Source organism: Monodon monoceros, unplaced genomic scaffold, assembly GCF_005190385.1.
Source record: "Monodon monoceros isolate NGI ecotype Baffin Bay Population unplaced genomic scaffold, NGI_Narwhal_1 Super_Scaffold_9, whole genome shotgun sequence".
In the NCBI taxonomy this organism is placed as follows: Eukaryota; Metazoa; Chordata; class Mammalia; order Artiodactyla; family Monodontidae; genus Monodon; species Monodon monoceros.
Window position 1 is genome coordinate 54,046,929 of NW_021703786.1, and position 26,908 is coordinate 54,073,836.

Genomic DNA, 26,908 nt, shown 5'->3' on the forward strand with positions numbered 1-26,908 from the left:
GTGCCGAGATCATGAATAGGTTTAGGAACTCTCAAAGGAGTTCCTTTGAACTCCGACTTGACCTAAGGCCAAGAATCAGGTAGCAAGGCTATTACTAAAAGTACGGAGTCTGCTCCCCTCTGCCACCCCTGCCACGCCCCACCCATCACCTGCAATGCTTGCACTTCACTCCAAACATCATGCTCTTCTGGCACACGTGGCAGACCTGCGACAGCCAGGACTTGGTGGAGAACCTGTACGGGGTGGACACACAGAAATGCTCAGGGGGGCCAGGATGGAGAAGGGTCCACAAAGCCGCAGAGAGACCAGGAGACTTGGTTCCATCCCAGAGCCCCGGGGCACCCTCTCGCATGCAGGGCAGGGACACCCAGAGGCCACTGCTTCCCCCAGGCATTCAGATGTCTTAGTCACAAAGTCTTCATTGCCAAAGTCCCAAAGCTGGTGTGGTCACCGACGCCAGCTCTCCGGCAGGCAATTTGGCAAAAGCAATCAAAATCGTAAGTGCGCACACAGAGCGATTCCAGTGCCAGGAATTCATCCAACAGATACTCCCACGGGTGTCAAACGACGTACTGAAAAGGTTACTCACTGTAGCATGTTTGTGGCAGAAAAGACGAGAAACAAGCTGTGTCGTTTAGGTGTACAGGTGACTGACTGCCTAAAGTATGATCCATGCACACAACCAAATACCACGCAGCCGGAAAGTAAAATAAGGAAGCTCTTTTTGCACAAATAGGCAATGGTCATTAAATTATGCTGTCAGTGAAAAAAGTAAGGTACAATGCAACACAACTCCACTTATATGAAGTTCAGGTACAGGAAAAACTAACCTATGATGACAGAAGTGAAAAGTACCTCTGGGTGGTAGCACTACGGACTGAGAAGAGCCAAAGAAAACTTTCTGGGATGTGGAGGCTCTGAATCTTCCTCTGGGTGGTATACGTGGGTGTATACATATGTGAGAATTTATTTGTGTACTTAGCTCTATATAAATTATGCCTCGATTTTAACAAGAAAAAAAGCAAAGGATAGAACAGTGTGTATAATATATGCAATATTTGTGTGAAAACAAAAAAGGAGGCGGAAGAATATACATATGTCTTTGCTTATATAAAAATATCTCCAGAAGGACACACAAGAAACAGCCAAGATCTGCCTATAGGGGGAACTGGGGCCTGGTGACAGCAGCAGCGGGACTTTTGTCACATATATACCCTTTCAGACCTCTTGAGGTTTGAATTATAAATGTATTTCAATCCAAACTAAATAAAGTTTTAAAAAAAACCACAAAAGATATATTGGAAAGGAGGATGGGGATAGAGAAAAGGTCCAAGGTCCATTCATAGGGTGGGGAGGCCTGAGGGCAGAAAGAACTCACATTTTTGGAGGACTAGATTTTTTAAAGCGTTGTATATCATAGTAACAACAGAACAAACAGCAACAGTGTTTGGGGAACAGTTTGTGATGCGTCCATGAACATTAGCTTACTCCTGGGAGCGACCACCCCTGGGAGTTAGGCAGGTCTGCAATTCTTAGTACACAAGCAAGGAAACCAGCTCAGAGAGGTTAGGTGACTTTCCCGAGGTCACACAGTCCCTGTGTGACCTGGGACCCCAGGTCTCTGAACCAGAGCACAGCTCTATAAGAGACCCCTGGGCCAGAAAATGAGGGGAAAAGCGTGGGCATTGGGGCCGACCACACTGGCTTTGAATCCTGCCAACTACTGGCTGTGGGATGGGTCAAAGCCTTTGCAAATGAGGCCAGCACTCTCCCCTCACAGGGATCTGGGGGGGATCGCTCGCGTGCTGTATAAATGTGCAGAGCATGGACTGTGGGTGTGAACGTCACTGCTTCTACTCAGCCAAGATGGGAGCTTGTGGGGCAAAAGGACAAAGACGCCCACCCCCTTGGAACGCTTTTTAAGGAGCCCCGATCTGGCCACCCTGGGATCACACTCTCCTCTCTGGTCTTTAATCTCCTCTCATGTCAACATGGGGGGAAGGGGAGCAGCTCAGTGGTACGTGAGATGACCTCCACCAGAAAGTCCTGAAAGCAGGCTGAAATGAGAGTCGGGGCTCGGCCGGAGAAGAGGCAGGTGCCAGGGAGGTGGAAAGGGCGGGGTGAGTGTCATGACACAGTTTTCTCCCCTCACGATTGGACCAAAAACCTTCAGAGCTTCTTGTCGAGAGAGGCCCGGATCATGAATTTAGAAAAACCAAGAGGGTATGACCGTGATGTCCCATACCCACGCCCGGAACCCAGGCAGGCAGGGCAGCCTGGCCATGCCAGACAAGAGGGGTACTGCTGCCTGGGTGGAAGGGAGCGGCAGCCTGGGAAGCACTCGGGGTCCAGCTGGCAAATCCTCTGTGCGACCAGGTGCAGCCAAGGCAAAAATGAAACAAAACTGATCCTGGTGTCCCTTGGATAAGTCGGCCTCTCTCCGGCTAGAGGTAGAGGTTAAATACCCAGCGCTCCCCAGGACTGGACGCGTGAGCCTCACATGCACTTCACCCCATTTTATCCTCACGACAGGACTGAGAGCAAGTCCCAACGCAGAGGGGGAAACTGAGGCTGGGAGGGATTCCTGCCGACGGGCGATGGGGGGATCCCCACCGGAGAGGGAACAGGAGAGGTCCTGATCTCTCACGGCTGGGAAGATCACACTGGACACCGGGTGGGACAGAGGGAGGCTCTCAGACCTTCACTCAGACAGCTTCCCCTGGTGCCGGAGACTCTCCTCCCCGAGGCTCTGGGGTACAGGCATCCCGGCCCTGCCAAGGCTCTCAACAGAGGTGCCTGGGCACCAGCCACGGGGTTCAAGCAGCATCTCGGTGGCCACGTGACCTCGGGCAAATGACTCAAGCCCCGCGAGCCGAGTCTGCACCGCTGGGTGAGGATCCGAGGCTGGCCTCCCGCACAGGCTGGAGTGCAGCTCACGCTCCGGGGGGAAATGAGTGGGCCCTGTTGTGTTCACAGCATCCTTTAATGGGGTGGCCAGAGCACCATGCATCCCAAGGGACCATCCTGCTGGCCATCGGCGGGGGGCTGGGGGGGGACAGCGGGGGGCGGAACAAGACGCGCCCGGAGCTGCTGTTGGCAGCACACGTCAGCCTCACGAGCGCTGAGGCCGAGGCCTCTGGACTGTCCATGTTATGGGTCCACATCAGCCACGCCAGCTGCGTGAGTGCCAGAGTCACCGGAAGTTGCTGGAATCCAGACTGGCAACCCGAGAACCTTAGGGATGGGGTCTGGAGTTTCAGCACGTTCCACGGGGCTCTGATGTGTGGCCAGTTATGTCCACGTAACTGATGTCATGCTGGACCCAGAGGACGCTCTCGGCCCCTCCTCCCTGGGCCTTTGACCTTGTTTCTCCTGAGACCTGTTTTTCCCCAGCAGACTGAGGAAGAGACCCAAGGAGGGGCAGGAAAGGGCCCAGCAAGTCCCAAAGGCTGCTGGTGACAGGCAGGGGCTCCAGGTGGGTGCCGGGCCGTGTCCACAGAGGCATGGACAGACAAACCGGAGGCAAAGAGCCCTGAGAGACGGGGGTCAGGACAGCCCCTCCCCATGCACTGAAGAGCGACCCCCTGGCGGAGGCTCGGCTTATATGGGTCCCAGCCCAGGTCTGTGTCCCCTCCCCGCCCCAGCCCAGCTGGGCCTACCTGTGTGTCACCGAGAGCCCGATGTCCCTTCGTACCATCTGTGGGGATCCGTGCAGGAGATCTGCGGGGAAAAGGGCCAGGTCAGGCAGGCTGAGGGGGCCCTGCTGGGGACGGCGTGTGCCTGTGACCTTCTGTCTCAGACATCACAGGCTAGGGCGGTTCGGAGGGACCGCCATATGGCAGAGGGACAGTTCCCTGAACCTGCATCTAATCAAGACAGAGACGGCCAGGCGAGACCAAAGGGGGCCAGTGTGGTCACCCTCACGCTTGGGCCCCCCCCCCGCAAACAAATGGTACCACTTAGCCTCCGCAGACGGTTCAGAAATGGTCCCTGTGAGGTTTCTAGCATTGGCGGGAGGCAAAGCCAAGGTGAGGACAGCAGCTCCGCTCCCCCTCGTCTCTTGCACTTCCTTGTGGATGCACCCACAGGCCACCAATTCTGGCTGCTTCTTGGTAAGCGAGCAGAAGCTGCCTGACCCTTGGCAGAGGGCTTGAGGCTGGTCGGCCATGTGGCATACCTAGCTTTCCAGTCACAAGCACCTTGGGAATTTTGCTCTGAGAGCCACTAATGCCAGAGCCCAGCAGGTAGAGGGAAGACGAGGTGAAGCTTTACCTGTTCCCACGTAGTCCAGCCCCAGCCGGGCACTCAGTCTGAGCCTTTGGGGAAGTCTCAGGCCACGAGCTTTGCCTGCCTTCCTAGAGGGCACCCTGGCCTCTCTCTCCAATCCTGGCTTCCTCATAAGAACAGGCATCCCTGGTGTTCGTGGTATAATAGGTCAAGCAGTAGGGGAGCAGCTGAAAGCAATCTGTCCATCCACCAGCAGCCCACATGTCTAACCCCACCTCCCCTCCTCCACCAGGGCACCCCCCTCCCCCCACCCTCCCTTCTGTCCATACTCAACACTGCCTATCTCCTCCTAGAGCAGGGGTTCTTAACTGAGCCCATGGATGGGAACCCTCAGGGGCTCTGGGAACCCTCTGGACTGGTAAGCGGAATGATGTGTGCTTTCCCCTAGAAAGAGAGTCTACACTTTTATCCAATTATCAAATAGATCTGTGACCCAGAAAGGTCAGGAACACAGTGCTCCAGTGATCTGTGGCCATCTCATACCCTCTGAGTCAGCCTTCCACCCCATGCTGGCCTGGCACACAGCTGGTGCTCAGTAAGTGATGGTTCACTCAAGGCCAAGTACCACAGGAGAAGGGAGTGATGGAGGTACTGACTTTTCCTCCTACACCAAGGGGGGAGTCTGATTGGAACCAAAAGCCCTCTGCCACCCCCTGATAGTTGAACCCACAATCTCGCCAGCACGTCTGCCATGGAGCTGCCTCTTCCCAACTCCGTCCTGGGGGTGGGGGCCACCCTACCCCAGTCAGTAGCCAAAGCCATCAAAGCACATGGGTCTAAAAGGGGTTAGGTTGCCAGTCTAGGAGAAACAGACTATGGGAAAATGAGATTTTAACCATCTATCTCTGAATGCAACCTACGATTGATTTGTAATGTCTGCCACAGGCCTGGGATAGATAGGAGGGAGGTGAGATGAGGCTGTCCCTGATGGAGATGAAATACTGGTCCTGAAGGCCTCGTCCTGCCTTCCTGGAAAACTGGGGAAGCAGCCTCACTGCTATGGTCCCTGAATTACTATAGCAACTGGGAAGATGGCAGGGCCAGGCTGTCCTAGGGATGCAAGTGCTGGATTCTCCTCCAAGCCTCTGTGAAGGGCCCTGGGAGTTTCTGCCTGTGCCCTGGGGACAGGGAAGTGCCCCCTCCCTCCTCTCTCACCCCGGTGGTCCTGCAGTCAGATCCATTCTGGCAAAGTCACTGCCCCTCCGCATGTCTAAGAGCCCGCTGACAGCCTCATCACTCTGCTTAGCCAGCTCAGGACAGTACAAAAATAAGCTATTTTGCTCAGGCAAAAGCCAGACGTCTCTGCATTTCCACTGAGACCATCAAAAGCAGACCCCCAGAGGTCACTTCCCTCTACTTTGACTCTGGAGAGGGATGCCCCACAGCACAGCCACGTGCAAGAACCAGCTCTCAACCCAGAGGTAGACAAGGGACTCAGAGGTTGCCTGGGCATCCTCATCCCCTCCCAAGGGGATATTCGCACCCTCCGATCTCTCAGGGCCTCATTCAGAGCCGACCACGTTCCTGCCTCCAGGGAAGTTCCTCTCCTGAACAGAGGGGTCCCAAGACGTCAGCTAGGCTCTACGTATGGCTACCGTCCACCTACACCGGACAGACGGTGCCTCCCTCCCGGGAGCGAGGCGTCACCATGGCAGCCCAGCCGGTAAACACTCCCTGCCAGAGGTCACCTGGGGGGGCAGCAAGGTGTAAGTGGGGCCCCCCCATAGGGCTGTCCGTGGACTGTGACGTTCTCAAGGTCTCAGCTTCTCAGAGCGGCTGCTGGCTGGGCTGGGCCACCTTGTCATCTGAAGGTTCCCTGTCCTAGAGCTATTTTCCTGCCCAGCATCTCTGCTTCTGGACCATGGAAAGGCCAGCAGACTAAGAGAGGGTCGAAGAAATCCACCCTTGATGGGGACAGCGACACAAACAGGACTCCTGGGTGGCAGAGGGGATGAAAATGAATCACTCTTACCGAACCTGCAGGAGACAAAAAAGACAGAAAGTAGGATTATGTCACGGCACTGGCCTGGTGTTTCCCAGAACATCAGCCCTTGGGTGGGAGCAGGCAGGGTACTCGGATGAGGACTTTGAGCCCCTGGGGCATGGGGCCAGGCTGGCTGAGTGACCGGGGAACGTTTCCTCAATGAGAAGGGCCAGAGGTAGCTCCCCTGGCCCCCCACCAGTGGCCAATGGAGCTACACCCTGCACTTTAATACATTAGCTTTTCTAAGCCTCGCCAGCCAGCTGCATGGTAATTAGAGTTCACTCCATTTCACAGCTGAGGAAACAGGCTCACAGTCTCCCAAGGTCATGTGCCTGTAGGTGTGGGAGCCCTGCCCAGAGCCCTGGGAGGAGGGGTGCTCGGCCCAGGCAGGAGGGGGGCTCAGGCAGCCAGGGAGGAAGTGGCTGGGGCAGGAGGTGAGGAGGACAGTTGTGAGAGCAGAGAGGCAGCCCCCAAGCAGGGCCAGGCCAGGACGTGCCCTGAGCGATGCCTCCCGGGGGTGCCGCTGTCCCAAGGACGAAGAGAGCTAGGAACCCAGGCCACTCAGTCCACCATCAGGGGTCATTGAGGGCGGCAGGGTGGCCTGAGCACCCATGTCAGTGCCAGTTTTGGTGGCTTTGTGGGGACCTGACTCAGAGGCTCAGGGCCCAAGGCCCAGCTCACCAACGGTGGGATCTGAGGAAGTGGTGTCATCTACCCGAGGCTCTGTTCTCCACCCAGAGCTGGGGATGAGGCCAGAGCCCTCCTAAAGCTCTTTTAAGGAAAACAAATGAGGAAAGAGATGCACTGGGTTCTGCCCACTGAGATGCCCTCTGATGGACCCGTGTCCATGTTTCCACATGGTCATTATCACTGTGCTTCCTGAGAGAAGATCCAGAGGGGGAGGAAGGCTCAGCCCTTTGGCGGGGTGGGGGGAGGAGGGAGGATCCAGGCCCCAGCAGGACAGCCTGATCGAGAGTGGCAGGTAGGTCACAGGTAGATTTCTCTCCTTGGGTGACACACACTCAAAACCATCAGAGATGTCCAGGGTTCATCCCATAAGGGACCCAAGATAGTCTGCACTGGGATGGGGGAACAAGCCCACGTGAGACCAAAAAAGACCATGTCAGGAGAGGGGCCAGGTCTCCAACCCTCAGAAGTACAAGAAGGTAAGAGGCACCCAAAGAAAACTCCCTCCTTCCCTTCTGCCCTGTCCACAAGGGTATATTGACAAGAGCGATTTTTGTAATAGCAAAAGGACCTAAATGTCCATCAAGAGGGGAGGAATTAGTTAAACTATACACTGGAAAGAGGTAAAAAAAAAAAAAAGTTAAAAAGATGAGGTAGTTTGAATAATTATAGATATATACAAAACTGATAACCTGGTTGGCTCCTGAAAGGAAAAGGAAAAATGGTAGGGGGTGACTTTATACTCTACAAAGCTCTACGCAAGCTACAAAGCTTTTGGATACTGGACTATGTGACTGTTACTACCTATAAAATAAACAGATTAAAATTTTTTTATAAATAAATAAGAGAGTAAGGTGTTTCAAGAGGTACTGACATGAAGTTCTCAGAAATAAAGGTAAGTTGAAAAAAATAGGGTATAGAACAGAGTACATAGTAATTGATAATCGTTAGTAGTTTCAGCATGATATTCTAATTCCCCCTTCTGCACACATGGGAGGATGACATTCCTTGGTTCCATTGTTTGGGTAGGGCCGTAAATGGTGAGTGGAACTTTCAGGAAAAAGCATTTAATTACTCGGTTGTAACATCTAAAGTTCTTTTTTCCTCTGCCACAGTGGGATGTTCTAGACAATGTTCCAGCCTGGAATCTGAAATGAGGCTGACCGTGACGGACAGGTAGCATGACCAAGAAATAAATCTTTGTTATTTTAAGACCCAAAGATCTGGGGGTATTTGTTATTGCAGCATAACCCAATCTAACCTGGCTGACACATGGTATCATTTCGCATGTGTGTGTGTGTGTGTGTGTGTGTGTTCAGAAAGAAATCTAGTAGGATTTGGCCCAAACTGATAAGGTAGTCTGGGGAACGGACTGAGAGATGCAGCATCTTTCACTTTTCACGTTGCAGCTTCTATGTTGGCTGATTTGGTCCGTTTTCAATCGAGCCTGTGTTACCTTTACAATGAGAAAACCATAGTCAGAACTTTCAGTAGACGGCAAACTCAGCACCTGCCTGGCAGGAACACTTACCTCATCGGGGAGACCTCGTCGATGCGGTTCCCCAGCTGAGACTCGTGGGACTTGCTCCGGGTGAGCGTGGGGAAGCTGGGCAGCAGCTGGAAGACCTTGCGGCTGGGCGGGGGCGGCGTTCTGGGCGGTTTCAGCTTGGTGTGCCGGCGGAGCTGGGGCGTGGTCGGCGGAGTGATGAAGCTGGGCAGCGCGCGGGGCGTCAGCCGGCCGCTGGTGTGCAGGGAGATACAGGGGTCCGCGAGGCCCTCGCCGGGGCCGGGGTTTGGGGAGTCCGAGGTGGGCAGAGCGGACACGGAGACGGAGCGTGGGCCCTGGGCACCGCTGCCCACTCTGCCCAGCTGGGAACTTCCTGGGGGCCAGGGCAGGCTGGCTGACGAGAGGCTGTCCGCGGGAGGCCCGGAACCACTTTCCCGTCGGGCATCGGACGAACTCCAGCCCGAGTCTTCTTTGTGGTCCCCGCCTGCGGGCCAAGAGGTCGAGTCACAGATGCTTGGGGCTGGAGGGATTCACAGGTGAGGTGGCCAGGGCCCAGGAGCACAGTTCCTTAGCGGAGGCTCCAACTGCCAGCCTTCACCTGTTTAAGGCCACTGGTGCACACACACTACCTGGCTGACTGTGGGGGCACCAGCATAGAGATGTCACTGTCCCCAATTTACAGAGAGGAAATTGAGGACCAGAGAGGGAATGTGCAGGGCTCCTGCTGGCAGGTCTGTGGGGAGCGGGCGAGGAAACCCACCCCCAAAGTGGGAGACCTCAGAGAGGGAAGTGGTGACTGACCTCTAAGAGTTAGGGAAGGGAAGCTGGGCTGTGTGAAGGGATAACTCCCCTGCAAGAAAACTCAATCATCGGGAAAAGAGGCTGCGCCGACCTTCCGACAGCAAATTGCCCTGGGAATTTACTAGAAAAGAGATCCAGCTAGAAAGAGATCAACAGCCACTTCCTTTTGAGAGGAGCCTCTGAGTGACTTTTGGCTGTCCTCGTGGTGACTCTCTGCCTGAGGCCCCTGAGGCCTTGAGGCTCCAGGGGGTTCCAACTCAATGACACGGCCTGTCCATTCATTCGAGTATATGCCGGGTGTCAAGGCATAAAAAAAAGACACATTCGTGGTGCCTGAGGAGTCCCATAAGAGTGACGGACACTTAACATGGCGTGCTGTGTGCTGACGCAGAGATGCATGGGGACTGAGAGGGTACAGAGGAGGAGGACCCTAAACAGCTTGGGGGTCAGGGGGCTTCCCAGCGGAGGTGGCAACAGGGCTGGGCCAGCTGGGGAAGAAGTGGAGAAGGTGTACCAGGCAGAGAGAACAGTGCATGCAAAGGCAGGGAGCACACAGCACTTTCGGGCAATGACTCTGCGTCCCACATGACTTGAGAGGTCAGGACAAACCAGGGAGAGGCAAGAGATGAAGTTGGAGGGTCAGCCCACCTGGGGCCAGCTCCGGAGGGGCTTTGGATGTCTTGCCAAGGGCTTGAGGTTTGACCTTACAGAAATGGGGAGATAGTGAAGGGGTAGGGGCAGGAAGAAAGGACCCCCGTCCACAGAGACTCTGTTGTGGGGAAGAAGACACCTCCCTCCTCGTGTTTATCGATGACTGGAAAGTACAGGAGGGCAGATTTTGACTCAAGGCAAAATGAACTTTCACTCGGTAATCCTTCTACTTTGCGAGTTGTACCCTGTCTTCCTAAATCCGCCCAGCATGGTGAGGTTGCTGAGATTCAGAGAGGCTGTGTACACTGCCAAGGTCACACAACTAAGTAAGCAGTAGGATGGGAACCGAGCTCTCGATCTCAACCACAGCACTGGGCCTCCTCCCCCAAGGCTACCAATGCTGAACTACCTATAACGGCACAGCCTTCGGAGGTAATGAGCTCTCTGCCATCAGAGGTGGTCAAGCCTAGCCCACAGAGCCATCTATTAGAGACGGTGGAGAGGGATCATCCTTCACAGTTCTTAGGGTTTGTCCATTCCATCCCCTCCTCAAACGCCCTTCCTCCTACCTCACTGCATGGTGACTTTCTATTCACGGATCAACTTGGAGAATGAGTTATTCGTCTGTGTATTCCTTTATGCTTGCTCCTTTAGAACTGTGGCCAAGACCTACACTTTAATTTATAAACTGGCCTATAGGAGGCACTGAACACACTCTTGTTGAGGGGATGAAAGAATGAGTTCCACGGATCCACGGGCAAGTCTGCCACCAAAGGAAACAAGCCCTCAATTCTTCAAATTGTCTATTTAATCACCACTGCTTTGAGCCAGCTCATGGATGGCAAATGGCTCTTGTTGTGCGTGCCAACACCAGTCAACTGGCAGTGGCTGCTTGAGAATGACTCTGGAGTCACTAAGTAGGAAGAGCTCAGGGATTGATTAGTGATGTCTGCCATGGATGAAGGACAGGGAGTATCAGCAAGCATGATCTTCTCCTGTTCACCAGCCACTGGCATAAAGAAACATCCTTCATTATGTTTCTTAAGACCAGAGACATCCACATTTTCCAGGACCCCACAGGCCTAATATTGAGAAGAGCATCTAATATGCACCAGGCTCTAGACTAAGTACTTATCCTTAACTCATTTAATCCTCACAACAATTCTATGAGAGGAAGTGTTGTTGTGTCCATTTTACTCATAAGGAAGATGAGGCACAGTGAGGTTAAATAACGGGCCAGGGTCCCGTGGGTTCTAAGTGGCTCAGCAGAGTGCTAGGCCTAGGCAGTCTAATTCCACAGTCTATCTTTACTGTAGCCTGACTGCTCTCACCTGGCCCTGTCGGGTGCCATGAAGACTCTGACTGCATGACCTGAGAGACAGGGTGATCACAGTTACCCACCCAGCCCCCAGCAGGTACACTCGAAGTGCAGCCACTACTGGGCAGACCCATCTGCCTGCCCGTGTCCTGGACTGGGGTGCGGCGGGTCCCTCTTGGGGATGTAGGGGTATCACAAGCCGAGATGGAATGAGAAAGAAGCACCTGGAATAAACTCTCTGCCCAGGACCTCCTCGGGGACATAGTGGAAAAAGCACCCTCTGAGGAAGAAAACTGGGTGCAAAGCCCAGCTCTGCCACGTGTCAGGTGTAGGACCCAAGACAACTCATCCAGGGCCTCCAGTGCTCGGATGCTTTAGCTACAAAAGGAGCTCACCACCACCTCTTAAAAGGATGTTGCCGGGCTTCCCTGGTGGCGCAGTGGTTGGGAGTCCGCCTGCCGATGCAGGGGACACGGGTTCGTGCCCCGGTCCGGGAAGATCCCACATGCCGCGGAGCGGCTGGGCCCGTGAGCCATGGCCGCTGAGCCTGCGCTCCGCAACGGGAGAGGCCACAACAGTGAGAGGCCCGTGTACCGCAAAAAAAAAAAAAAAAAAAGGATGTTGCCACATGTGTGTCAAGTGCCTGGCACATAAGAAGTGCTTCGTAAATTAGTGATCTTCCTATCTTGGCACCCAGGATGGACAGACAGCAGCCTTAACACACGGGGGTCACCACCACCCAATGGCTGGCTCCTCTACAACTGTTTATAATGCAGGCATAGAGCGGGAGGGCTGACAAGGTCCCCCAGATTCCCAGCTTGGGTGGCAAGTACTTTTTTTTTCTTTTTTTTTTTCTGACTGTTGTCTGAAGGTGACTGACAGCAATGGCTAAATTAATCCATCAGAAATATCTTTTCTCTTGACATAAAGAAAAAAGACAGTGAAATGTGCACAGGTGGCAAAGGCTGAGGCTCAAATCACAGTTCTGCCACCCACTGCTGTGTGTCCTTGGTTACCCTCTCTGGGCTCAGTCTCCTTCTCTGTAAAATGTGGGGACAAGACTGCTAACCATGTCCCTGTCCTGTTTACTCCATGGCACTTGCCAGAGGCCTGATGTGTTGAGGTTTTCCGAACTGAGTGAAGCTCTGGGCTCTGTGTTCAGAGGAAGACTTGGTACAATGGGGCCAGGGAAGAAATTAAGCACAGTCCTCTCTGGGAAAAAAAAAATCAAGTAGAATATAAACCTCAGAGCCTTCCTTAAGCTTCAGGCAGCCAGAGATAAGACAAGTGGCTCAGCGAATTAAAAAATGGAGCAAATTCCATTCATTAGGCTCATTTTAAAGGCTTATCTGGGTGGTCATGGGAGCGTTAAGTCAGGGCATTTGAAGCTGTTTCCAGGGCAAGATTTAGAAAGCCTGCCAATAATTCCCGAGGAACATTATTCATAATGCCAGGATTATACACGTCGCCTGAGGCAGCCATGTCCACTCTCACAGCTGAAACGAGGTGCAGTTTCTCTCCTCAGGCTTGGTTCAGGCTGAGCCCACACCAGCGTGGGGCCTTCTGAGCACACAGCCCAGCCAGCTGGCGATGGGGATGGAGAGGGGAGGGGGAGGGGAGGGAGAGGGCAGGGAGAGGGTAGGGAGGGGGCTGGACTGCAGGAAACTACAGAAGAGTCAGAGCCCCACAGGGTGCTCCACAGGGAGCAAATCACGCAGCCCTGCCCAGCAGACCAGCCCGGGGCTCCTAACAATGGCTCAAGCTTCATACTGGCCAGCCCAGTTGGGATCTGGGAGCCTTCTGTCTCAGGGAGAGCCCTCTGCCTCGGGTCAGGTCCATCACACACTTTCTGAGGGTGGACCCTGGCCGTTCCAAGCTGGCCCAGAGACCCTGATCACACTGGCCCCACCCCGTCATCCATCCCAGCAAAAGCCCTGGCGCCCAGGGAACCAGGCCAAGCCTGGGAGAGAAGTCCAGTGTCCAGGCCAAGGGAGAGGGAGAGGGAAACGATGGGGCTGGTCCTACCTACCCAGGCCTGTCACCTTCCGCAGGCAGGCGAGGGCGTACTGCAGGCGGCCACACTCCTCGGCACTGGCCCCGCAGCGCCGCAGCGTCTCCTTCACCTTAGCCTCGTTCATGTCCAGCAGGGCATCCAGCGTGAGCTCGCAGAGGATCTCCTGAGGAGGCACAGGACAGGCGGAGAGCCGGCTGAGCAGTCACCCTCCTCCCAGCCGGGGCCAGCCTCCCGCTGAGTGGCAGGGGCCAGCTGCTGGCGGGCTGGCCTCTGACCTGGAGCCACCACTTGTCTGACGACACCAGCAGTCAACCCTGGCCCCCGCCCCCAGCGCTCTGAGACAGCAGCTGAAGCAGAGATGCCAAAACTTGGGGTTGGGGGCAAAGGAAGGAAAATACCAGAAAAGTTCTGATAAGAGCGTGTTCCCTTCTCGTCTCTTTTTATTTATCCTTCCACACAGGAGAATGATGAACCACCACGACTTTTTAGAATGACAAGTACTTCAGATAAAGATAGCCCTTTACAATTTTGCTGTCTCTGAATCAGACAAAATAGGTTTCAAATAAAATTGACTTATGGAGAGAAGGATTACAAAGAATTAACCCTCGCCAAGCACTGTGTAGGTCCTTACTACCCGGCTTTATCTGATTCTCAGTCGCACCCTTCCAAGGTTTCAAGGTAGCGGACATAAGTGAGATGCCCGAAGGATGGAAAGACTGGTGCAGACTCTGAGGATGGAGGGGCCACACAGAAGGAACGAGGTGGCCTCGAGGAGACAGAGTGGTCCCTGGCGGACCAGCAAGAAGGGAACCTCAGGCCCGAGGCCACAAGGAAGTGGATTCTGCCAAAGACCTGAACGCACTTGGATGTGAGTTCTTCCCAAAGCTTCCAGGTAAGAGGCCAGGCTGGCTGACACCCCGACTTTGGCCGGGCAGGTTGCTAAGCAGGGAAGCTGGACGAGCCCGTGGGGACCTCTCCAGCCAGTCTTCTTCCTGCAGGACTGTGAGCTAACATATGAGGGATGGTTTAAACAGCGAAGTTCGTGGTAATTTGTTACACAGCAAAGAAAATGAGTACAGAGAGCGAATATCTGAGTCAAGGCCTAACTCCAAAGCTTATGCTCTTTCCTCTCATCAAGGAGTGGGGAAACCCCTCCGGCTCTGACTACTTTGAGCCACATGTGATACGGAGCCTGGAGCTCAGAACAATGGGACACGTCCCTGGCCTCAAGTGGCTTGTGGAGTGACTGACGTGAAAATAAGTTATTGCAATGCAATAAGGTATGGCCCAGCAGAGGGAAAGCTCAAAGAGCTATGGGACCAGTGGTGAGCCTGGGGGGCTGCGGGGGGTGCGGGTGTTGTCCCCTTTCTGGAGTTTCCAGATTTTCTATAACAGGGAAGGCCAAACATCCCACAACAAATGATTCATATAAGCTTGCAGTTTTTGATCTAAGCTGATTTGCGTTGATTTTATTAGCAAGCTGTGCCTAATTTTACGAGAGCAATGTTATGGTCAGTCAGTCCATGGTGCTATAAATCTTAAACTCAAGTGTCAAAACTGAACCTGAGGAAGATACCTGCTATGAGTCATTAGGGCAATGGTTTGGGGGCTCTGTGACGCCTGGGGGGTGGGGCCACATCTGAGGCCTGGCATGTGGCCCCTGGTGTCTGGCCGTGTCCCCTCTCCCCACCTTTGTGTCCTGTATGTATATTCTTCAGTCTCCAGGGTTGTGGGAAAGAATCTCATGGCTGTTCAGAATGACTCACACCAAAAATTAGAAATAAACAGATACCCCAAAGCACCAAGAAGCGCATCATTGGTTTGGACAAACCCCTGGTCGTCAGAAGTCCTTCCAGACGATAAAATGAGAACGGGAAACCGTGGATAAGAACAGCACACAGAGCAGGCTGATTAGATAATGGTCCCGGGGCAGAAGCTTTTGTTCAATCAATGTGTCTTCCTCTATTGTCTTCAATAACACTCTTCACTGAAATGCAATTTTGACATCTTTTGCCCTCATTTCACTATGAAAAGCTATTTGGCAATATTGTCAGGGGAGAGCAAATGGAAGTGATGTTGACCTGCACAAAACAACCCTCCACCTTTCCCTAGGGTGCCCTCAGTGCTCACCCACACGTGCGCGTGTCCCCAAGGCTGTGATGGCTCAGCAGTTCTACGGAAAGTGGAGATGCCAGTGTCTGCTTGATTTGGGGATGGAGGTGGATTGATGACGACAAAGACAAGCCTAGGAACCCAATCCCCAATCTAACTACAGTGCAAATTCAGATGTTTTTTTTCTTTTATTATTCCTTTCCTCCCTGCCCACACCAAGTTTCAGTTTCTCAAGCATAATAACTACATTTATTATTACAAACTATTTGCTAGTGCTTTACAATACGTTCAGGGCTTTGTATACTGTCTCCACTCAAAACAGTGCAGCAAGGAGATGCTGTTAAGCCCATTTTATTGAGGCTCAGTGACCTCACGCGGTGCAACTTAATAAATGGCGAGGCCACAACTGAAACCCCAGTGTGCTGGGTCCCAAAGCTCCTTCAACTATTCCCCACTGTCACTCGTGAACTCGGGCAAAGCCTTGGGACACAGCAGCTATCTTGGGGAAAATGATTTTTTTCAAAGTAAAGGAATTAATTTCTACCTGCTTTCTGGAAAAAAAAAATATATACATATACATATACTGTAAATTGGAAGTCCTTTGTCTTTAGCAAGCAAAGAGAGAAAATATGTTCAAATCCATTCCCTTTTTAAGAAAAGGGGAAAAAAAGGTATTTCCTTACAGCTTCGAATGAGCTGGAAAGTTTCTCTCACTCCCCTGAGACTTCAGGGCTCAGTCCACCCCATGGGGATAAGGCAGCAGGGGCTGCTTTCCCTTCCCTCCTGTGTACTCCACCAAACCTCACACGTGGATGCGATTCTCCCCCTCACAGCCACAGGCACAGCCAAGTCGCAGTTAGGAAGTTATTTCAGACCAGAGTAATTCAGGTACAATTGTTCTGGATGATCTCTAAACCGAAAGCAAGTTAGGGGGACTTCCCTGGTAGTCCAGTGGTAAAGAATCCACCTTCCAATGTAGGGTACGCGGGTTCGATCCCTGGTCAGGAACTAAGATCCCACATGCCTCGGGGCAACTAAGCCCACGCGCCACCAACTACTAAGCCCGAGCACCTCAACGAGAGAGCCCAGGTGCCGCAAACTACAGAGCCCATGCGCCCTGGAGCCCACGGGCCACAACTAGAGAAGAGAAAACCTGCATGCCACTAGAGAGAAGCCCATGCACCCCAATGAGAGCTGCAATAAAGATCCCACATGCCGCAAGGAAGATCCGACGCAGCCAAATAAATATTTTTTTTTTTGGAAAAGAAAGCAAATTAGGGAATGAGCCTCACCGCATGCTGACGGTGAACTCATGGGCCTGTTGACAACCCAGCAGGCAAAGGCGCCCTGAAATGCTCTCAGGTCTGAGAGGCCCCGAGGCTGTGGAGGGCCTCCGCCTGCCTGGAGTCACACGAAGATGCCAAGTTGTCTCAAAGCCAGGCGTCCAGACCCTGGCATTCTGGAGAAGGGACCAAGGCTGAGTGTCCACACTGCGTCAAGGAGAATTACTGCCCACCCCACCACAGCTTCTGTCTAAAGAAGAAAATGTGAACTGGAAACCAGGAAGGGAAGACATGGCTGCCCAGCCTGCTACGGGAGATGCTCTGGGTCCACCGAGCCTTGGGTCAGCATGTGAGCGCAGGGGTGGGCAGAGGGGCCACAGGACAGGGCACACTGGCTCCCCGCCTCTGCCCGTTCCCTCGAGCCACGACTTATGTCTCCGGCAGGTGACATTTTGTTACTCTTTCTGATAATAATTAGAGGGCAGGACCAGTGGAGCGTGGAGATGACTCCAATCTGCGATCACGAAACGGCTGCTTCTTTTCTCTGCAGTAGAAGGTGGGGACGGGCTGGGCCAGACACGCTGCGCCCTCCCCACCCACCCCAGCTGCTGACGGCAACTGGTGTCCCAGGCCAGGCTGCGTATCAGACGGTGTCCCAGGACTTACCAGCAGCCACGGGGCTGCCTGGAGTCTATACTTAGCAACCTGTACTGGCTGACACTGAAGGCCGTCCCCCTAGCCGTGGCCGGTCAGGCGGGCCGTGGAAATGCCACGGGCTTCACAGCCTGTGTGTGGACCGCGTGCCGCAAGAACCTGTGGCAGCTCAGGACGGAACTCGGGTGAAGGCCTGGGCTGAAGGAAGACAGAGACGCAAGCCCATACTTGGTGTCTCCGTCTAGCATCCTGTCTAGTCCTAGAGCACAGCATGGATCAGTCACGGCAGTAACTGTCTCAATCAGTGCGGCAGGCGCGCAAGGTCCATAGGCCGAACCTGGATTTCTGGCGCGTGAGCAGAGGTGTCCACCAGCTTCCCTGGCTGGGGCTTAATTCAAGGGCCAGGATCCTTCCCCACAGATGCTTGCCTGGGAACTGGTCCCACCAGAGAGACCAGAGGTGGACCCCCAGAACCGTGTGGATGGTGACGTGGGACCCTGGCACCCCTCTGTGGCCAGGGCTCAGTGGGAGGGCTGGGACAGAAGAGGCAGAGGAGCTAGGGGTTCCTATGGCAGCCCAGGCCGGGAGCCCCCATGCCTCCAGCTGGCAAGGGAGAACCTGACGGAGGTTCCTTCCTGCCTTCTCACCACCGCTGGCGCTGAAGGAGAGGGGGTGAAACTTGGATAATAATAGTTGGATATTCTGGGAGGCACAGGAGGGGCTAAGGCAGTAGGGGCCTGGGTCAGGCGCCTCCCGGGGTTTCCATGGAGATCAGCGGACAGCTTGGGGATACTGGCTTTTTCTGTGGACCAGTCTTGGACCTAGTCACTATCCCAGCCCTAGAAAATGAGAAAAAGCCCCTCCTGGGAGAAGTCAGCCCCTTCCAGGAGGGCTTCTCTCTACCACCTCCCAGCTAGCTGACAAGTACAGCAAAAGAAGGATCAGACTTGGTCCTTGGAACCCTCTTGACCTTGGGCCAGTTCCTGCCCCTTCACTGGGCTTCAGTTTCATCATTTATAAAATGAGTGGGTTTGGCTAGATCAGATCAGTGGCTCTTGACCCTGGTGGCACCCTGGAATTACCTGGGAGGCTTTAAAAAATGATCCTGGGGCTTCCCTGGTGGCGCAGTGGTTGAGCGTCCGCCTGCCAATGCAGGGGACACGGGTTCGTGACCCGGTCTGGGAAGATCCCACGTGCTGCGGAGCGGCTAGGCCCGTGAGCCATGGCCGCTGAGCCTGCGCGTCCGGAGCCTGTGCTCTGCAACGGGAGAGGCCACAACAGTGAGAGGCCCGCGTACCGCAAAAAAAAAAAAAAAAAAAAGATCCTGATGCCCAGGCCCCGCCTCAGACCAATCAAATCAAAATTTCTGGGGGTGAGGACCATGCAGGCAAAAAGGCTGCAGGGCCTTAAGTCTGGCTAAAGTAGCCCAGGGCAGAAAGGGTCTGAGAAGGCAGATCTGTCCTCTCATGAGCCCACACTCCTTCAACCCAACCCTAGCCTAGCTCAAGCTCATAGATGTCCCAAGAGATATGCTCTCCTGTACACTGCCGCCTCCCTCCCTCCTAGGCAGGGTAGGGGCTCACAGAGCGGGAAGCCTGGTGGACCCTTCAGGGAGTGGCTGTCTCTGGCCTACGCATTAGTATGTCTGGGCTTAAAAGCCTTAGAAAGTGGTGTGGAGGTGGAGGGATGCAGGAGAAAGGGATCAAGAAAGGGTGAGTGATGAGCATTTATTACTCATCTCCTGGGTGCCAGGCACTCTGTTAGATGAACTATAGAGGTCAGCACATGCAGTCCTCATAACAGCCTGAGATGGATGATAAGGCTCAGAGAGGGTGGGTAACTTGCTCAAGGCCACACAGCCTGATAGATGAGGCTGAGGCACGGGCCACCTCTGCCTCTTCACAGCCAGTTGGCTCTGCCTGTACTGGTGCCCACTTCTTTGCTCTATAAAGTGAGATCTTTTTCCCAGGCCAGAGTCTACCTGGCATCACAGGTCACATCTGGCTTTCCAGACTCCACGCTGTGCCCTATTCCTATGCCCAGCTGGGGGGTGCGCTCCAGCTGCAGGGTTAAAAGCAGCTGCAGGAGGCCTCCCAGTGGGTCTTCTCTCTACATTCCTTTTCAATCCCCTCAGCGGGCCTGCCAGGCCCCCTCAGCCCCCCTCCTGCCCTCTGGAGGAGGCGGGTGCTCCCCAACTCTGCCTGGGACCAGGTCTCCAGCTTCTGGCGGCATCTGCTCTCACCACAGCCACCACCATCACCCCAGGGGGCTGGGCCCACCCTCCGGGAAAGCCTGTCTTGTGGCTGCCTCCCAGGTCCCATTCTTCCTCCCATAAATCCCGAGGTACCTAGTGCAGGAATTGGCACACTTTTTCTGAACGAGGCCAGAGAGTGAGTATTTTCAGCTTTGCAGGCCATATGGTCTCTGTCACAACTACTCAATTCTGCCATCAGGGCACCAAAACAACCACAGACAATATGGAAACAAATGGTTGTGGCTATGTGCCAATAAAACCTTAAGTGTGCGCACAGAACCTTGAATTTCATATCATTTTCACATGTCACGAAAGAGCCTTGTTTTGCTTTGTTTTGTTTTTCCTACCAGTTGAAAATGTGAAAACCATTTTTTAGTTCGAAAGGCTGTGTAAAAACCAGTGGTGGGCTGGATTTGGCCCATAGGCTGTAATTTAGCAACCCCTGACCTCGTGGGTCATTCAGCCACTCAACAAACACACGTTAACTATGTTGGGCTCCATCCCCTGGTGGCCCTGGGTCTCACTGCTCCTTCCTGCCTGCCTCTCCCTGTGCTGACGTGTCTTCTCCCCATCCAATCCCAGCACACAATCAGCAGAAGGGGAACACAACGGAGAGGCAAGGCATGCCCACATCTGCCATCTAGGCAGCCTACATTTTGTCACCTTTCTATGTGTCATCAACACACATTTCCAAAACTGCTCCTCCTGGATGCTGTTTGAAAATGGCCAGATGACCAGGATTAGACAAACATATACGTACCAGACACCGCCCCCCAGGTTTGGGGCTGTGTGCTTCCCCCAATACACGCTACTCCCAAAATGGACAGAGAAGATGGGTGGGCTTCTGTAGCAGGGGGTTCTCTACCCCCAGGATGCTTGCTCTCTGTGGGAAAGAACCCACTAGACTCTCCACTAGACTCCACAGTAAAACTCAAACCCAAAATGGAATACTCTAAAACAAACAAACAAGAGAACATTCAAACGGAAGACTGGGGTCCAGGTAGGAAGGGGGAGGGTTTGACGGCAGCCAGAGAGCTACACTAGCCCTTGGGTGACACTTGGCAGGTAGGGAGTCCCTCCCTGTACGAGCAGGGCAGTGTGGAGGGGCCAGAGCTGGGGAAGCTGGAGGGGTCAGGGGCCTGTCACCACGTCAGCCCTGCTCCAGGGCAGCAGCTTCCCCAGACCTACAGGCCCTCGTGGCGTCCCTTGTTGATACAGCAGATGGATGAGCAGGGTGGCAGTGGGCCGGCAGCTGGGTGAAGAGGAGGGCCTCCGGAGGGGGGTGGTGAGCGTGCAATTGGACCATCCCAACGGGGACATTTTTGAGACGGGAAGCGGGAGAGCTGTGAGGAACTGCCCAGGATGACAGCCCTGGCGAACTGGGATATGCCCAGTGATCCTCCACAGAGGGTGCAGCGAGCAGGGTCTGGTTTGAAACGCACCTCCCCAGCTCTCCTGGGGGTAAAGGCACCGACAGAAATAAACAGGGGCTCTCAGGTGTGACCATGTCTGCGGCCGGCTTTGTCGCTGTCTCCCACTTCCAGTTCTCCCCTGGACAAACACAGCAGTCAAGTGAGGATTCCCAGAAAGTCTACTCTGTCTCCTCGACATCCGCAGCATGAGGGCTCTGAGAGCGGCCAGCCAGGCCCCCCGCCCGGCCCCACGGCAGGGCACCCGGACTGGCAAACGGGCCTCAGTGCGCGGCGACTTCACTCGGGACCCGGGCACACGCCTGGCCCCAGCGCTGGCCTGGTGGGCCCTCCCGCAGGGCCAGGAGACAAATCACAGGCCCCTCGACCAGAGGGGCACGTCCCAGTGTCCAGCGCACTGTCTGTCCTTTGGGGCTGTTCATCAGTCTGTCTGTCCAGGGCAGGGAGGGGGGGTGAGCCAGGCTGCGGGACATGAGCCCGGAGCTGGAGACCTGAGAGGCAGAGGCTACTTGGCTGAGGACAGGGGCCCATTGTTTCAAAGCTGTCCCACAATGGCCAAGCGGGAGACTGAGATCTCTCGGGAGACCCTGGAGGGAGGCAGCCCCTCTCTGTAGTTTTCCAGAAACCCTGTAAACAACTCCTGCCCCATAGCAGCAATGGAGCCAGGACTCAAGCCAAGGAGGCCATCGCCAGAGCCACCAGGGGCTGAGGGCATGAAGGGGGCCAATGGGTATTCATGAGGCTGGTGAAGAAAGGAGAAAAATCCTTTCTCTGCCAAGGTCAATGGCAGAATTCAAAGGACCCTTAGAGACATTCTAGTCCAACACTCATTTTACAAAGGAGGAAACCGAGGCCCAGAGAGGGGAGGGGACCTGCCTGGGTCACCCAGAACAACAGCACCAGGACCAAGGCCCTGGTGACCTTGACCAACACCGGGGACCAACACCAGGATGTACCGACCCCTGGGAGAGCTCACCATTTTCCACGGTGGGCATTCCTTACCCAGATGTAAAGGTGTCATTCCTTTAGAGGTTTTCTGAGCTGCTCTAAGAGGTGAGCCAAAGGGAAGACTTCCCTGAGGTCTGCCCTGAGGATCTTTGCCAAAGGTGCTGGCCTAAGGGACACCATGCCATGTGTTCACCTCACGGGTCCAGAGCCCTCTGGAATCTGGAAGCAGTGGGGTTCTGGGCTCATGGCCTCACCTGGAGCCTGGCAAGTCCCTAATGTCTTGGTGACTCAAAAGGTGGTGGGTGGGCAGAAATCCTCGGCTCCATGTTCCTGCCCACCCCCACCCATGCCCACTTCAGTGACACATCTTTCTTCTTTTTGTAAAGAAGGAGCAAATCGCACATCACCAGCTACACCCAAACACCCAGGTTCTGAGCTGAGCGCTAAGACCCGCCCGGGGCTGTGGCACATTGATTCTCACTCAGCTTCCTGACATGCTTCCTCTTTTCACAACCAATCTAATCATAAATTAACAACTGCTGGTACTACAGCCATTTGTGAAGTGGCCTGGGCACAACTGCTTAATTGCTAAGGGAAGTGAGATTCAGAGAGATTAGGTTACTCACCTAAGACACAGCAAGTGAGCGATGGAGCCTAGATTGGACCCTGGTCCATGTACCTCCAAAGCTAGCACTCACAGCCTCTATAGGGCTTGGCCCCCCTTATCCGGTTGAGCAGAAGCACTGAGACAGGGCTGGGCCTGCCCACACAACGCTGGCTTCTTAAGCTCCTGGCAGAAGAAGTAGGCTCACAACAAGTGTGTGCCCTGTTCAAACCAAAAGCACGAACGGGCCCCAAACCATTCACTAGAAGGGCAAGATCTATTTCAGTAAGATTCCGACGGGTCCCCTCCAGCCACCTAACGGCCAAAAAGAAAGGGAATGAAATAATGAAGTGGAAGGCATGTGCTACCCCAATATGCTGATTTCTCCAGATGTGTTCTATAGACAGCAAAGCAAGGACCCGGAGCCCAGCCAAACACACTCCTTCCAGGCTCTCACGCAAAGGCCACCTGATCCCAGCCCCCAGTGCCTACCTCGCAACCCTCCAGCCCGCGCTGGTCCAGGCTTTGTGCTTCACGCAGCACCACGGGTGGTGGGGTCCCTGTGCTCCTTGTAGCCTTGGCCATCACCCAGCTCCACAGGCAATGCATGGCGAGGGGCCCGAGCCCAGGGTCCCTGGCTGCCCCGGTCCCTGGTGTGGTGTCCCAGGGAAGGAGGTGAGGAGAGGAGTTTCTGTTTTCATGACTGTAGTGAACAGTCACTGCAGCCAAAAATAGTCTGTGCTGGGGAGCTGGGGAGTCAGCACAGACCTCCCGGAGCAGGTGCTGGGCGTAAGACACAGAGGCTCCAGCGGGCCTCGCTGCAGGGGGCCGGGCACCCAGGGTATCTGGGGTACGAGGCTGCAGACAGAGAGGTGTTCCCTGCCTCACTGCCCCCCTCCAAAGGGTCTGGCCCGAGTCAACGAGGGGCACGATCGTCTCCCTCCTCCCGGTGAATCATCTGGGGAAACCCCACCCCTGCATGAACTCCAATTGCTTCCAATGCCCCTGGTGCTCTCACAGATTTGGGGCTGGGTGGTTTAGACACCCAAAGGAAGAGCCGTACAAACTACCAGCTATCAAAACACATAGAAGGGACTTCACTGGCTGCACAGTGGTTGGGAATCTGTCTGCCAACGCAGGGGACACGGGTTCGGGCCCTGATCCGGGAAGATCCCACATGACGCGGAGCAACTAAGCCCGTGTGCCACAACTACTGAGCCCGCGCTCTAGAGCCCGCGAGCCACAACTACTGAGCCCGCGAGCCACAACTGCTGAGCCCACGTGCCTAGAGCCCGTGCTCTGCAACAAGAGAAGCCACCGCAATGAGAGGCCCGCGCGCCGCAACAAAGAGTAGCCCCCGCTCTCCGTGACTAGAGAACGCCTGCGCGCAGCGATAAAATGAGAGCAGCCAAAAATAAAATAAATTAATTAAAATACATATACTTAAAAAACAAAAACTCATAGAACTGTACACCAAAAACAGTGACCTTGACTATGTGTAGTTGGAAAAAAGAAATGTACAAAGTGATATGGCTGGCTAGCAGTGGCTGGTGGGGTTGTTGGGGGGGGGGGTTATTTTCTTTTTTGAGCTTTTTTATATTTTCAAATTTTCCTACAATGAACACTTGTAATTAGCTTTAGAAAATGTTACTTTCGGTGAAATTTTTAAAAAGATGCTCAGGCATCACAGAAGGAATATACAACATGGTCTCATCCATGAGAATGTAAAGTGTGTGTGTTGTGACCCCAACTTTGGAGCCAGACTTCCTGGGTATGAATCCTGGCTCCCCCACTTACCATCTAGGTGACCTCGGGTAAGTGACACTGTCAGTTTCTCTATCTCTCTCCTATACTGGGGATAAAAGCATTGCCTCCTGCTACAGACTAAACACTTGTGTTCTCCCCAGAATTTGTACATTGAAACCTAATCCTAATGTGATGATATTAGTGGGGCCCTTAGGATGGGATTAGTGCCCTGATTATAAAAGAGACACCAGAGGGCTGCCCGGTCCCTTCCGCCATGTGAAGAGACAGCAGATAGACGGTCATCTATGAACCAGGACGCGGATCTTCACCAGACACTGAATCTGAGGGCACCTTGACCTTGGACTTCTTTCTCAGTTGCCAGAACGGTGAGAAAGAAATTTCTGTTGTTTTTAAGCTACCTAGCCCATTCTATGGTATTTCTGTTACAGCAGCCATAATGGACTGGAGTGAGACATCTCCCCAGAAGGTTATCAGGAGGACTGAACGAGATGCTCCATGTAAAGCTCACAGCTCAGTCCCAGGCACATTGGGAACACTCACTAAAGAGTCACAGCATAAATCCACGAATAAATGACATTTATAAAGAAGAAAAAGGAAAGAAAAATCAACCAACAAAGGCCAACTGGAAGGAAATGCACCACAATGTTTCCATCATTTCCTCTTAGTAGTAAGATCATGAGGTAAGCCATCAATAAACAGCAGTATTGTTTTCTTTAATTTCTATGCTTTTCACATTTTGAAAAGGAACACACACATAAGTTACTGGATATTAAGAAAAAAAAAAAAACACCCTGAAAAGCCAAGAAGCAATCATTACCTCTGTGCAGGACTACAGATGACCTATTTTCTTTGCTTTTCTATACTTTCTAAAATAAATATTTATTACTATCTTAGTGAAGAAAATGAGAAGTGTTATTAAAAACAAAAACTGAAGAATAGACTCACCTATTATATCCCAGAAACATGATCTCTGCAGAACCCCTGCCAGGGTCTGGGCCTTTGACGAACCACCTCTGAGCCTGAGGCCCTTTACCTCCTACACAGACAGAGGAGTTCTGCTCACTGTTGGGAAAGGCGGGCACAACGGTCACCGCAAGGTCCCCCCCAGGGGAAAGCCAGGTGACCCATCCCCATGGAGAGCCCCTGATGAGGGTGAGGGATGGGGAGCTACAGTAGCAACAGTTATTGTTATCTAAGGGAGTGAGAGTGTGTGTCTGTGCATCCTTCTTCTGTCAGTGGGGCTCTCTTTCCTCCAAGACCCAATTCCCAAGTGTAGGTGGCCCTGACCCTTCAGGCTCGCCACCTTTCTGCCAAAGGGCTGAACCTATGACCTAGTTTGGGCCAACTGGAGTTCTCTGTCTTGTTAGCTCTGTGATTGGTTCTGATATGAGCACATGACCAAAGCTAAGCCAATCAGAGCCTTCCCTGGGATTTTTCAGCTACAGTTCTAGGGTAAGAAGCTCTCAATAGGAAACACCACTACTGTGCTGAAAGAAAGTGAAGCTTAGCTGCTTGTGCCCTTCATGACTGCCATGTGGAGTGGGCCTGTCCAAGAAGTGAGCTCTAATAGCATCATCTGAGCCCCTGCATCCAGACTTCCTTGGACTTTTATTACCTAAGCTGATAAAAGCCTGTTTTCTTTAAGCCGGTTTATATTGGAACTTGCTACAGAAGAGTTCTAACTAGAAGTAGGAGAACATAATAGCTTTTACTTAGTAAGTGCTTACTAAGTGTCCTGGTACCATGTCATCCTCCACCTATTTATCCACCCATCCATCCATCCATCCATCCATCCAATCAATAGATAGCTACTGAATAGCAAGGGTGGGCCAGGCACCTTACTCAGTACAAGGGGTACAGCAGTGAACAAAAAATATAGTCTCTTTCCTTAGGGAGCTTATATCCTATTAGGAAACAATAAAAAGCAAATTCAAAAGTAACTAAAATACGTAATTGAGATTTGTGAATAAGTGCTAAAAGGAAACAGCATACTGAGACAAAGTGGTGGGTATGGCTGGGTGGCGGCGGGGCGGGGCATCTAATTTTAGACAGGACGGCTTCTCTGAAGAGCTGACTGTTAAGCTCCTGTCAGAGGACAAGAAGGTGCTAGCCATGAGAGTATAGAAATTTCCAGGCAGAGGAAACAGAACACACAAAGGCCCTGGGCTATGACAGGAAACAACCTGACCTGTCCTAACATGAGGGGAAGAGTGAGGAGGGGCAGGAGGCCAAATAGAAGGAGGCAGATACCGAATATTCCAGAGCCTTGAAGGTAATGGTGAGGAGTCTGGATTGTATGCTGAGTGCAACAAGACACCAGCGAAGGACTGTACTCAGGAAAGTGAGGTGGTTGGATTGGGGTTTTAAGAAGAATCACTCTTGGCTCATGAACAATGAAACAGAGGGAAGGGCAAGAGTGATACAAAGAGGGATGTAGGTGCTACTGCACAAGTCCATGCAGTAGCTAGGACTAGGGAGGTGGCAGCGGTGAAAAAGAAACATAGATGGATTGGGGATATATATTTGGAAATAGAGCTGGTGGGATTTGCTAGTCAATTGAATGTCGAGGTGGAGGAAGCAGAAGGAATCAGAAATGACTCCTCAGTT

At 53.3% G+C, this 26,908-nt stretch overlaps 1 protein-coding gene across 6 annotated transcripts in view; it reads right to left on the minus strand.

The window, feature by feature from the left end:
* Positions 1 to 26,908, minus strand: part of KSR1 (kinase suppressor of ras 1) — a 148,818-nt gene that overhangs the window by 28,510 nt on the left and 93,400 nt on the right. For 5 of the 6 annotated variants that reach the window (XM_029211440.1, XM_029211438.1, XM_029211443.1 and 2 more), the window contains 5 exons: positions 13,265 to 13,412; positions 8,490 to 8,949; positions 6,260 to 6,264; positions 3,660 to 3,720; positions 150 to 233 (listed from right to left, as the gene is read on the minus strand). In XM_029211440.1, the coding sequence (XP_029067273.1) occupies positions 150 to 233; positions 3,660 to 3,720; positions 6,260 to 6,264; positions 8,490 to 8,949; positions 13,265 to 13,412 (758 nt within the window). Of the gene's footprint in view, positions 1 to 149; positions 234 to 3,659; positions 3,721 to 6,259; positions 6,265 to 8,489; positions 8,950 to 13,264; positions 13,413 to 25,246; positions 25,364 to 26,908 lie in introns of all 6 variants that reach the window. The other variant, XM_029211442.1, reaches the window with a different exon arrangement.